This window comes from Garra rufa, chromosome 15, assembly GCF_049309525.1.
Source record: "Garra rufa chromosome 15, GarRuf1.0, whole genome shotgun sequence".
NCBI classification, from domain to species: Eukaryota; Metazoa; Chordata; class Actinopteri; order Cypriniformes; family Cyprinidae; genus Garra; species Garra rufa.
Genome location: NC_133375.1, coordinates 10,947,189 through 10,960,252, shown reverse-complemented (window position 1 = coordinate 10,960,252; position 13,064 = coordinate 10,947,189). Strand labels below are relative to the sequence as shown.

Genomic DNA, 13,064 nt, shown 5'->3' with positions numbered 1-13,064 from the left:
GTGCATCCCTAATTTCTATACAATCAAGCCCAAAATTATTCATACCCCTGGCAAATTCTGACTTAAAGTTACTGCAAGTTTTTTTTTTTTGGACCGGAAATTACACAGGCTTCTCCCAAAAGATAATAAGACGATGTACAGATGTACATAATTGTGGAAAAAAAAAAATATATTTCTTAGCTTTTATTTACATTTGAACAAAAAGTGGCATGTCCAAAATTATTCATACCCTTTGCAAACTGTCACAGAGGATCTGAAACTGAGGATCTGCGGCTGCGCATTGTGGCTGCTCACAAGTCAGGAAAGGGCTATAAGACCATATCTAAATGTTTTGAAGTTCCAGTGACTACAGTGCAAAGTATTATTAAAAAATACAAGATGTTCCGCACTGTGAAAAATCTCAGAGGACGTGGTCGGAAGCCAAAAGTGACACCTGTGTTGGCCAGGAGGATAGTTAGAGAGGTAAAAAAAAAATCCAAGGATCACCACCAAGGCCATCCTGATGAATCTGGGCTCTGCTGGTGGCAACATCTCAAGGCACAGTCCAACGGACACTGCACACCGCTGGGTTCCACAGACGCAGACCAAGGAGGACACCACTTCTCCAGATAAGGCACACAAAAGCCTGCTTGGCCTTTGCAAATGCTCATCTGGACAGGTCTTCTGTTTTATGGTCAGATGAAACAAAAATTGAATTGTTTGGCCACAATGATGTAGCCTTCATTTGGCGTAAAAAAAGGAGAATCCTTCAACCCTAAGAACACCATCCCCACTGTCAAACATAGTGGTGGGAACCTAATGTTTTGGGGGTGTTTTTCAGGCGGTGGACCAGGGAACCTAATCACAATATTACCATGAAAAAGGAGCAATACATCAAAATTCTCAACAACAACATCAGGCAGTCTGCAGAGAAACTTGGCCTTGGGCACCAGTGGACATTTCAGCACGACAACGACCCAAAACACACAGCAAAAGTGGTGAAGAAATGTTTAGCAGACAAAAGCATTAACGTTTTGCAGTGGCCCAGCCAGAGTCCTGACTTAAATCCAATTGAGAATCTGTGGAGGGAGCTAAAGATCAGGGTGATGGCAATGAGACCCTCCAACCTGAAAGAGCTCTTAATGCATGGCTTTTCCTTCTAGAGCTTCAGTTAGTGTTTGAACCTTCTGTAATAGTTGCATATGAGTCCCTCAGTTGTCCTCAGTGTAAAAATGTGGATCTCAAAATCAAATGCTGAAAAGAGAAAGAATTTGTGGGACCTGGAGGATTTTTCTGCAGAATAGTAGACAGATTAACTGTTCAGAACAAACAAGAGACTCATGAACAACTATCACTAAACAAACAAAAAAATCATTCAGGTAACAACACAGTATTAAGAATCAAAGGGGGTGTAAACTTTTGAATGGGGTAATTTGTATAATTTCAAGTATTACTTTCTCTTGTAGACTATATGTAAACATCTTTTACAGTATGTGAAATATCTAATTCAGGTCAGTACTAAATAAACAATAACATGCATTTTATATGATCCCTCTTATTTTGCAGATTCTGAAAGGGGGATGTAAACTTTGGACTTCAACTGAAGATAGATACTCTTCAGAGCTAAAAGCTGAATACTGCTATTAGCAGTTAGAATTATAGTTAAAAAAATGACATTTACCAATTTAAATGCAGTATGAAGATATATTTGCAAATATTAAAATAGGGTTCATGTTAGACAAACCCAAACCTGTTTTTAATGAGACGTATCAGCCTCTCTTACAAGACGAGAGTCATTTGGGAACACTGACCTTAGACAGGTTAACACATAAACTATCCATAATTCATACACTGTGCTTACACCTCAAGCTCTTTTGCTTTTTTAAATAGAGCATAACACTGTAAAAAACGTGGAGGCGGTAGAAATATATAGGCTGTGTCAACAGTCTGACTCAGAATGAAAGGAAGAAAAAGAGCTGTGGGGTTCAAACAGTTCGCTGACGGTCACACTCTTAGGAAACGGCTCGTCAGTCTATAGATATGCTTGGCTGAAGATCGACGATGTTCTGATTTCATGCTCATCTGATGAAATCAGACAAATGCAATTGAATGCGAGAGATCACAAGGTTTGCATATGAGCTGGGAATATGTGAGAGCTTTAATAAAAGGGAGACTCATATTGAATCCGCTTTCTCAGACACAAACACCAGAGGTCAAATGCACTTTATTGAACAACAACAACAAAAAGAAGAAAACCATTTCATTTTAAACACAAAAAAGCACAAGAAAAATCACAATGTAGGTTTTCACTACACAAACTCAAAATGCATTTTAGAAAATGTCAGACATATTTAAAAAGCTTTAAGTCAGCATTTGAATATGCCCTGTTAAAATGAATGATGCCCTTTCCTCATATGTGCCTTTTAATATTTCACCATTTTGATCAGATTCAAACTGCTCTACTTTCAATAATGTCTGTCAAATCACATTCAAAAGGATTTTGATCACTCCGTTTTGAACTTACACTAATGTAAAAGTGTAAGGATGATGCATCAGTTGCAACAGTCATGTGCAACAATTCTGGCATCGAAGGCACAAGGTGTAACTGCTGAAATAAGTGCAAAACAAACCACAGGACTACCTGTGTAAGAATAAAAAGACAAAAAGAACCAGCATAATAGGAGTGTTGTTACTATTGTGTTAAGCTAGTGGTCAAGGCAAAGACAGCAGACTTCGTTAATTAGTTAAGCACAGTAGCAAAAGAAAAATTGTCTTCGCAAAATTTGCATAAAAATTACATCAAGCCAAAAGCCCTTCTACAGCACGATGACATTATGAACCTGAGGTATACATTTTAATAGGATGTATCATACGCCTGCATAAATGCAAATGCAAAATTCATGATTATGTATACTATTATGAATTTTATTTTTCTCTACAGATTAGTGCAAATGTAATTTCACTACATAACCTCATTCAGATGAAAATCTGAGCTCAAGGTTTGTTGTTCATCAAAAATCCTTATACAAATCTAAAAAGGTCATGAATCATTATAAACAAGACGCAGGTGTTTCCAAAGGAAACACTATTCATTTGCATTTGCAGAGATATTCCTGCTGTAAAGACCTCAGCTGAGCTGTGTGCTTCGTGAAATCAGCACCCATTGTGCAAATTCATCATTTCTCAGGTGATGCACTCATTTCATAACCACTATGAAGAGCAATGGACTGCTTGGCCTCACAACTGATGATTAAAGTCATTACAAACAAGCTAATGCCTGATAAAATATCTAAATAATAATGTAATGTAATGCCACAGGTTTAGTACAAAAGTTACTAATTGAATCAAACTGTTAAGGACAATTAAGAATATGATTAAAAACTAACAGTGTTCAAGTCATTTGCACTGCAGTTTTTAATCGACTACCTCACTGATGTTTAGAAAATACTGCATGGGCCGCTTGCAATTTATTGGCTACCATTTGAAATTTGTAGCCAATCATATTTGCCCTTTTAGACATCAGCCAATTAGCATCAACCGCATAAAAATAGAGCCAATTAGTACCATTTACAAATTTAAAATAAATAAAGTGACCAAAGATAGACAATTCAGTGCAAACAGTGTCTGAACTAGAGGAGAAGGGAAAACATGTTTAAAAAATATTGTTAAAATTGTGTTAAAAAGGCGTACCGTAAAAAGATGCCCAGAGAGGCATTTTAAATAAAACTAAAAAAGGGTATTGACTTACAGGTTGGTGTAAAAGTTTCAATAAATATTCATTTTAAACCAATCAGTTGTACAACCCATCGTAAACCACCTTTTTTAAGTGAATCTTGACATAGTCAAAAAAAAAAAAGTGTTGCCCAAAGTATACACCACAACAAACAAGCATTTCATAATGTAGTTCACTGATGGAGTGGGACAAACCTCATTTCCAACCATTTCATATTTTTGTTAGCTAATTATTGCAGATTTTTTAGTTTTCTTTTTTTTATTGTACTGTGTGTTTAAAATGTCATGAGAACAGCCAGTTCCAGTTAAATATTTCAAAACCTCATTTTTGAAATACTACACGGTTTTCAAGTTTGGCACATGATTTGGTGGCTGAGGAATGAAGGTGAACGTACGGCTGTGTAGGGCTGGTGAGGATGATGGGGGTCATGAGTTGGTTAGAGACGGCCTTTGACTCCCGGCTCTGGGCTTCTGCTTGTCATACTTCACAGACACAATAAGGAAGACCAGGAGTGTGAGTCCCTGAATGGCTGCCAGGAGGAAGAAGTAGTAATTCAGTTTGCACTCGTTGATGTTACCTACAGAGAGAAGAAAAAGTGAGGGAAAAAATAAACTCGCTTTGATGTGAATTGCACAATACCAAAATTTCAGTAGCGGATAACAACCTCAGAAACAGGATTTGGAGCGCAGAGATCACGCAACCTCTGTATACGGGTTGAAACAGAATTTGAGGATCGTTTCGTCAGAAGCAGGTCTTACATTTGTTTGATTTTGATTTACAAATATCAAAGCAAACAAGAAAAATAAACCAAGGACATATTTAATATACAGTATTAGATATTTCTACAAATATAAATATATCCTTTAATTTGGACCTGAAAAATAGCACTGTAATGTAGAGTTGAAGTCAAAAGTTTTTATACACCTTGCGGAATCTGCAAAATGTTAATTATTTTACCAGAATAAAAGGGATCATACAAAATGCATGGCCTTTTTTTATTTAGCACTGACCTTAAGATATTTCACAAAAAAAGATGAGAAAAGAATAGTTGAATTTATAAAAATTATCCCGTTCAAAAGTTTACATACACTTGATTCTTAATACTGTGTTGGATCTGGGGGGTGGGGGGGGGGTTTGCTTTTTTTTGTGATAATTGTTCATGAGCAGTGTTGTTTTTGACAACCATCTTAGATTTAGTCTTAGTCTTTTGGACTAAAATGCTTATTAGTTTTAGTCAAATTTTAGTCACTTCTAAATGTGATAGTTTTAGTCCAATTTTAGTCGACGAAAAGTCAAAAAGGTTTTAGTCTAGTTTTAGTCAAAAAAGGGGGGAAAAGTCTTTTAACAAATTAATGTAGGTCAGTAAGTATTTTGCTGTTTGGTAGTGTCACTTATAAGTTCTGAAAATAGCAGATCTATAGTTCAACACAATGTGAGCTTCCGGATCGACTATTTTCACCAATAATTACAATAATGAAGGAATGGTTTTAGACATAAAAGACATATATTTGAAATACACCCATAGGTCCTCTCACCGTTTGCGACCACCCTGTGTGCAAACTGCCGCCATCATGGTTAATCGTCTGTCTGTCTGAGTGACAACAATGTGACGTGTTGAGCGTAACCAAACAAGGATAGAATGCTAAAACGGCTTGCCATACTAGTATGGCAAAGAGTATTTAATGCTAAAACGGCTTGCCATAGCAGCAGATACTTTTTCGGTTTTAATTGGCATGCACAAAAAGCAGAAATGTCATTCATTTTAAACGTCTGACAGACCACCCACTAACATTTTTGTCTATTCTCGTCTTGTCAACGAAACTCACACACGTCTCGTCATGTTTTAGTCATCGTCATCGTCTCATTATCGTCATGAAAAAAAGTGGCGTCAACGAAATGATTTCGTCATCGTCATCGTTGACGAAAACAACACTGTTCATGAGTCATTGGTTTTGTCGTGAACAGTTAAACTGCCCACTGTTATTCAGAAAAATCCTACAGATTCTTTGGTTTTTCAGCATTTTTGTGTATTTGAACCCTTTCCAACAACGACTGTATGATTCTGAGATCCATCTTTTTTATACTGAGGACAATTGAGGGACTCATTACAGACTATTACAGAAGGTGAGTGTTTGAACCTTCTGTAATAGTTGCATATGAGTCCTTCACTTGTCCTATGTGTGAAAAGATGGATCTCAAAATCACAGTCATTGTTGGAAAGGGTCTAAATAGACAAAAATGCTGAAAAACCCCAAAATTTGTGGGACCTGAAGGATTTTTCTTTACAACAAGCGATTAATTTCACTGTTCAGAATTAACAACTGAATCATGAACAACTATAACTAAAAAAACAGCTGTGGATCATTCAGGTAACAATACAGTATTCATTCATTTTTTTAATAAATTCAACTATTTTCTCTTGTGGATTATATGTGAACCTCTTTTATGTTTCCTATTCAGGTAATTACTAAATAAAAAATATGTATGACCCTTCTTATTTTTGAAAAATATTTAATGTCTTAACATCCTTCCTTTGCTCACTTGATCATTAGAGAGATTTCTGCTTAATTCTAAAGGCATGTGTACAGGTAGATGAAGAGTAACTGAACATCTGTGTGTACATGCTGCATTCATATGTCAAAAGAAAGCAAAAAGCATATGTTTATGCTTGTTGGATCCCTGAAGGCAACAGAGCGAACAGGCAATCTGCCGCCTTCATACTACCCTACAGCGGCAAAGAGCTTTAACAGATAGCGTTTCTGTCCATATTGCTTGTAAGCATCCATTGCAACCTGCAAGCCCATCTGACTCTGGTTTATTCAAGCAAAACCTAAACAAGCATTCCTTCTCCATCCAATCTCTCCTTCATTTCCCATCTCTATATAATGCTTGAAAGCAGATAGAGGGCTTACATCAATACTTACAGGAGAACCATAAACAAAAAGCCACATCTTCACGGGATGAAGGAAGAGCCTATAATTCACCATCTTGGGAGCTTAAGTGAAGCACACTCGCTCTGATTCTGCTTGCATTACAGACTCTTGAGCCCTCGGCCCTGAACTAAGTCTCCTGTTGTTTAAGCCTCTGACGGCTCGGGGCCATTATAGTCCTGCATGACGACGTATTAAATTCAACCCTCTGCTTACGCTAAATTCAGTACACAAACACAGAATTGGTTCAGAAATGTTCCTGTATTATGAACTGTAAGTCTCTCTCTCTCACAGAGCTGAGGAAAAAGCTGCTTAACACTTCTGATCTGTTCAGAAGAGTTGGTCAAACCTCCAGGGTTGAGGACCATCAAAGAGAAACTCCTAATAAGTAGTTCTATGAAGGGACTGTCGACTCTCAGGAGTATTTCAGACTGGCTAAACAGGGCCCTGTGGCGTTGCTTAGCATTTCCTATTACGACGTCTAAAAACGTATATCCGTGTGAATGCATTAGCATTTAAATAGATATATTCACATGTCCACATCTTGCCGAAATAGGGTCATTGATTAGAACACTTTAGAGAGAATTCTACTTCAGTTTGAAGATGTCATTAGATGGAGGACAAGATGCAGCATCTTCTCATAGCAACTAATTTGAGGAAAGAAGATGAAACATGTCTGCTGACCCACAGCTGAACCTTTGAGGAACATCATGAGAAATTCCATGAAATGTAATTATCTATGGCCTCAAAAAACACATCTCAAGCAGTTCTTATTATCTGCCAGAAGAGGCAGTTGAAGACATGAAAGCAATGACTCATTACAGTATAGAGACAATATTGGAGTAAACACTAGATCAGATGCTCACAAAGACCTCGTCCTTTCAACCAAAGCTAATTTTTGAGTACTTTGTATACTGTAAAGTAGAGGTGTTCAATTCTACTTCTCGAAAGCCACTTTCAAGAGATTAGCTCCACCACTCCTGCTTGGAAGTTTCTTTTAATTTTGTAATTCTAAATACCAGGATTATTAATTATCTTATACCTATCTTTGAAGGTTGTATACAACACTATTGTCAAATGGTGCTATGTAGAACCACAAGAGGACCCCATTCGCCTTCTTAGATTTTAGGTATGTTACTTCACTCTCATATGTTTGCTATGAATGAGAATTTACTACAATAGCAAAAGCTATCTTGAATCAGTTTTATGTTTTTCTGAGGTCAAAAAGTCTTGTGTGGTGGACCCAGAAAAATTCCTTATAGAGGGGCCTTGGGGGCAAAAAGGTTGAAAACCACATTACCTTCAGGAAATACACTAGTTTAATGTCATTTTATTTTATTTTATTTTATTTTATCCTTACTCCAACTAAACTAAAAGACTAAGAGAGTGTTAGAGAATCTTTGAAGAACTATACAGGGGATTAATTGGTTCTTTGTATGGCAGTGGTGCTACATAGCACCTTAACCACCCCAAAGAACCGCTGAAGAACGAGTTAAAAAATATTTTTCTTCAGTGGTTCTTTATATGGTAGTGATGCTATATAGCACCTTAACCATCATCCCATAGAAACCCTGAGGATCCATACTGGGTTTAAACAGGTTCTTTAACAGAAGCAGTGCTTTATAGCACCTCAACCACCCCAAAGAACCACTGAAGAACAACTAAAGAACCACTGAAGAACCATACTGGGCTTAAAACAGGTTCTTTATATGGTAGCTGTGCTAAACAGCACCTCAACCTGGGATTAACAGGTTCTTTATACGGTAGTGGTGCTTTATAGCACCCTAACCACCCCAAAGAACCGCTGAAGAACCATACTGGGCTTAAACAGATTCTTTATACAGTAGCAGTGCTATAAAGCACCTCAACCACCCCAAAGAACTATTAAAGAACCATGCTGGGCTTAAACATGATTTTTATATGGTAGCATTGCTATATAACACCTTAACCATCCCAAAGAACCACTGAAGAACCACAATGGGCTTAAACAGGTTCTTTATACAGTAGAAGTGCTATATAGCACCTCAACCACCAAAAAGAACCATTAAAGAACCATGCTGGGCTTAAACAAGATCTTTAGCATTGCTATATAGCACATTAACCATACCAAAGAAGCACCGAAGAACCAAACTGGGTTTAAACAGGTTCTTTATACAGTAGCGGTGCTTTATACCTAAAAGAACTGCTGAAGAACCTAATTTCTTTTTTGTGTGTAGCAAACTTAGATGTGTTCAGTTGGGGTCGGAGCTGAACTCTGCAGAATGGAGATCTTCTGGGGCAAGGGTGCCAAATCCTGCTATAGGGCAAGGTCCATCAAATCCAGCCCTGGAGGGCCACAGGCATGTAGGGCTCCAACCTTGATAAAACTCACAACGGTTGTGTGTTCCACAGAGAAGCTCAAAAAGTGACAGCAAATAAATTTTAGATTTAAGTTGAGCCAGTTCCAACCTTTTTTCCATATCTACAAACCATCTTACAGGAGGCCTTCTAGAAGCACAATCGTGCACCCTTACCACCAAATGTCCTTTCAGCTTTTCAAAGATTTATTTGGGCAATCATTTAGATTACTTTATAAATTCTATGCTTTATTACATGCCACTCTTGGATGGTCTGAAGTCTTGTTTGAGAGTGTCAATTAGCACAGTCGAAATCTTCACACCTTATCAGACCTTATCCCATCCCTGCCTCAATCCCCAGTAATTTCCCTTCTTGTCTTCACTGTCTCCATCTAATAAAGGTGGCAAGCCATGTTATGGCTACAGGAACCTCCTGATCAATTTCTCTGCTGCTTTAATATACTCTGTAACAGCAGTCGCTCCCCAATGACAACAAGTGTTACAAGCAGGTGGACAGTTTGACTGAGAGAGCAATAGAGCTTGAAATCTTGCTGCCCTCCAGCAAGGGGAAACAAATGCCCCTGTCTGCAAAAAATGCTGCATTTACAATACCCACATGCCAGAGTGGAGCTAACAGCAAACCAACAATCAATACCCTCAAACGGTCCCCTTTCACGCCACAGGCTACTCCAACTTGTGGAAATAAGAAGGGTAAAATATGGCAAGCTATTGTTTTGAGTTTGTTTGCCTCATCCATGGTGTTGTGCGTTGGCGGGTGACGTGGCTGTTCTTCCTATGCTTCTGGGAGATGACATGATTTAACAGCAGCACTTGGCAGGATGTGGAGGTGCTGGTCGCCTCCCTGAAAGGCAAGGCCGTAAAGAATACTCAGTCAAAGGACAGAGTGGGAGATATATCACGGCGACACGCTCTGGGGAAGATTGCTCGCACTTCCCGCAGGAAAGTGGCAGCTGTCGCAGATTTGGCGGCGTTTGGGCGGTAATGGAAAAATAAACATTACTGGAGCACAACTGCATGTTCCTGATGCGAATCTCAAAGAGGAAAAGCAGTAAGCATCGAAAGGATCAGAGAAATCTGTAGGGTCTTGCACTAAGAAGAAAAAGTTAAATAATGATCAAACTCATCCTGTCAGCTTTCATAAAAATCAATGGTATTCATGAATTTCTACTATACTGTAGTCCTTATAGATAGTAGTATCATTACAGTCCACATGTCCTCATTTCTTGTTACATTGCACATTCGGTCTTATATGGCAACTACACAAAGATAACAGCAGGCACCTGGAAGTCTCACTCTACAGGGGCCAGCAACTGTATTCATCTTGCTGTAGGCCCTCTGCAGTCCATCATGTGAAGATTTTATTAACCTTTCCTTGGCATGTAGTCCCGTATGAAACACATGATGCTCTTTGTGTTCTTTTACCAAATATCGGTATTTATCTCGTGTGTTTCAAAAGGGTATACCTGTCATATGTGAGGGCTTATCTGGGGTAATTGGGGAAGCAGGAGAATTAAAGATGGAGGAATAAAGGGGGATGTACGGGAACGAATCTGGCCAATTCTACGAAAATGCAGCAGCTCCATTAGGTGGCTCACGTGTTGCCAGGCCTAACCTGTCTTTTAAATTAATCAACCGAGACCTTTTATTCAGTTTAAAAGAGTGGAGGAAGCAGGGAGATGTGAGGGGAACATCAGAGGAGGCAAAGTGTGTTGGACTGGTTAGGCAAAAAGAGCAATGTTTCAATAGAGAGACATTATTCACACCTTTCGTTTACATACAGTATCATTCACTCAAATTACACGCCTCAGCCCTAATCTATAGTTTTAACCATCCGTTTCATTCAACCCATTTCTCAATGCTGTTTCTCTTTTAAACCCTGAAAGCAATTCTTCCACTAAAAACACTATTACTTTCTATTGTCCAATACAGATTGGCCAGCACACACAGACAGACACGCACCGCACTTGACCTGAGAGTTCAGGGAGTGTCTGCTGTGCTTCCTCACTCCTGTTGAATAATACATATGGCACAAGTAAAACAATGTGCTCAGCAGGGAAGCCATAAGCTTTGAGGAGGAAGTGTGTCTGCTGATCAATACAACTTTCCAAACACATTGCTATACAGCAGACTGAGGGGACAGATATTGGTTTAATTAAGACACAGGCAAGGTTAGAGACAGGAGGAAGGGAAAGTCATTAGAAATTGTGACTAAAACTTTTTAGTTTAAGTGATTTGAACTCTTTTAGATCACCCAAAAATGATCACAAACAAAAGGAGATGTCAGGCAGAATGTTCATGCTGTACTTTTCCATACAATATAAATAAATGATGACCACAAGCTTGAGCAAAGTTTAAGTTTTTGAAGAAAAATATTCCTTTAAATGAATACTCATCCTAATTGGAGTGGACACTAACAGTCTTTAGGGAGAAAATGCGACGCAGATCATGAATCATATATTAGCACAAACAGCAAACATATTCATAAGTCTATAAAGTCAATTTTTGGTCACAGTGATGGAAGTGCTAGTTAGCTTTGTTGTGGTTTGTCTTCATTTATTTCTCAATGCTTTTGCTGGCCACACACTCCTCATTAGAGACACAACAGGCTGCCAAACACTTGCAGAGTTTCCAATTATGTCCACAAAAGACAAAACAAGAGCTGCCCATAAAAGACATTAACTGGCCTCATAAATGTTTGGCAGAGTAAGAGAGAAATGTGGAGATTGAAAAAGCATAGCTTGATTTATTTAGGTGGAAACGTTAAGGAAAAGAAAAAAAGGACAACAGGATAATTAAAATTTACTTTACATTTTCTGTTTCAACTGATTGGCTTTTTGTAATGCAGAACTTGTTCCAGATCAAGCTATAATAGAGTCATTTTAACTGGGGTTAAAAAAAACAGCTGTGGATCATTCAGGTAACAACACAGTATTAAGGATCAAGTGTATGTAAACTTTTGAACATAAAAATTATTTTATCTTGTGGCCTATATGTAAACATTTATGTCAAATATCTTATTCAGGTCAGTACTACATAAAAAAAACATGCAATTTGTATGATCCCCCTTATTTTGGTAAAATAATCAACATTTTGCTGATACTTCAAGGTGTATGTAATTTTTTTCCTGTGATGGCAAAGATGAATTTTCAACAGCCATTTTTTGATAGGTATGTCTCTGACCAGAACACATTATGCAGGGAGACGGACAGAGGTCGGAGCAAACGTCTTTGCTTTCGACACGCGGAAATGCGCCCTAACAAATAAGCATGATGCTCACATCACAACAGCTCTTTCCCCTCTTGGCACTATCTGTGTGTGCCAATCCCAACAACAATATTTCAGCGCTACTCGTCCTGATGCCTTGACGGCTTTCCTACAGGAGATTACACGAGTCAGCACACAGAGTTCAATGCCATTTGTCAGGGTCTGCAAACGCAGAGATGTTCATATTTTATGACTCTCTTGTCTGGGGGGATTTCTGTAAGCAACAGTGTCACAACTACGAATAAATGGTACCTGCTTAAAGCAAACGAAACTAGATGGCTTTGCCGTCCAAGTTGTAACATAAATACTGTAATATAAACAAGGTTTACATACATTTACAGAAGTACTGAGTACTTAAATTAATAAATATACAAAAAACTGTATTTACAGGGATACTACTATTTTTAATAAAAGAGGTAGAGTCCTCATTATTTGCGAATTTATGTTTAGCTATTCTTTTTATTTCTATTTTAAATTTTTCGGATCACCAGTCATCAAAGCTTGGCAAATATTGGTCACAGACATGGCGATTTACCTTAAATTTCAACCGATTACTGACTAAAAACTCCCACAGATCATGTTTTCATGCCATTTTAAGCCTTATTTTGATTTAACAAAGTGGTTATATGTAAGTGGTGAGCTGTTTACTTACTTTTTACATTAGTCTTACCATTAACTCGATAATACTGTTTATTCAGACTGATTCGCGAAAGCGGATCACGCACAAACACACAAAAGGTGGGATTTATTGCATGAACCAATCACAGCCGAACCAATCACATCCAATCATATCGCGATGGA

The 13,064-nt window shown here is 38.1% G+C and overlaps 1 protein-coding gene across 1 annotated transcript in view; it reads right to left on the bottom strand.

The window, feature by feature from the left end:
* Nucleotides 1–2,187: 2,187 nt before the first annotated feature.
* slc15a4 (solute carrier family 15 member 4) overlaps nucleotides 2,188–13,064 on the bottom strand; it is an 87,148-nt gene continuing 76,271 nt past the window's right edge. The window contains exon 9 of the mRNA XM_073818947.1: nucleotides 2,188–4,289. Within this exon, the coding sequence (XP_073675048.1) occupies nucleotides 4,138–4,289 (152 nt within the window). The 3' untranslated portion in view covers nucleotides 2,188–4,137. The remainder of the gene's footprint in view (nucleotides 4,290–13,064) is intronic.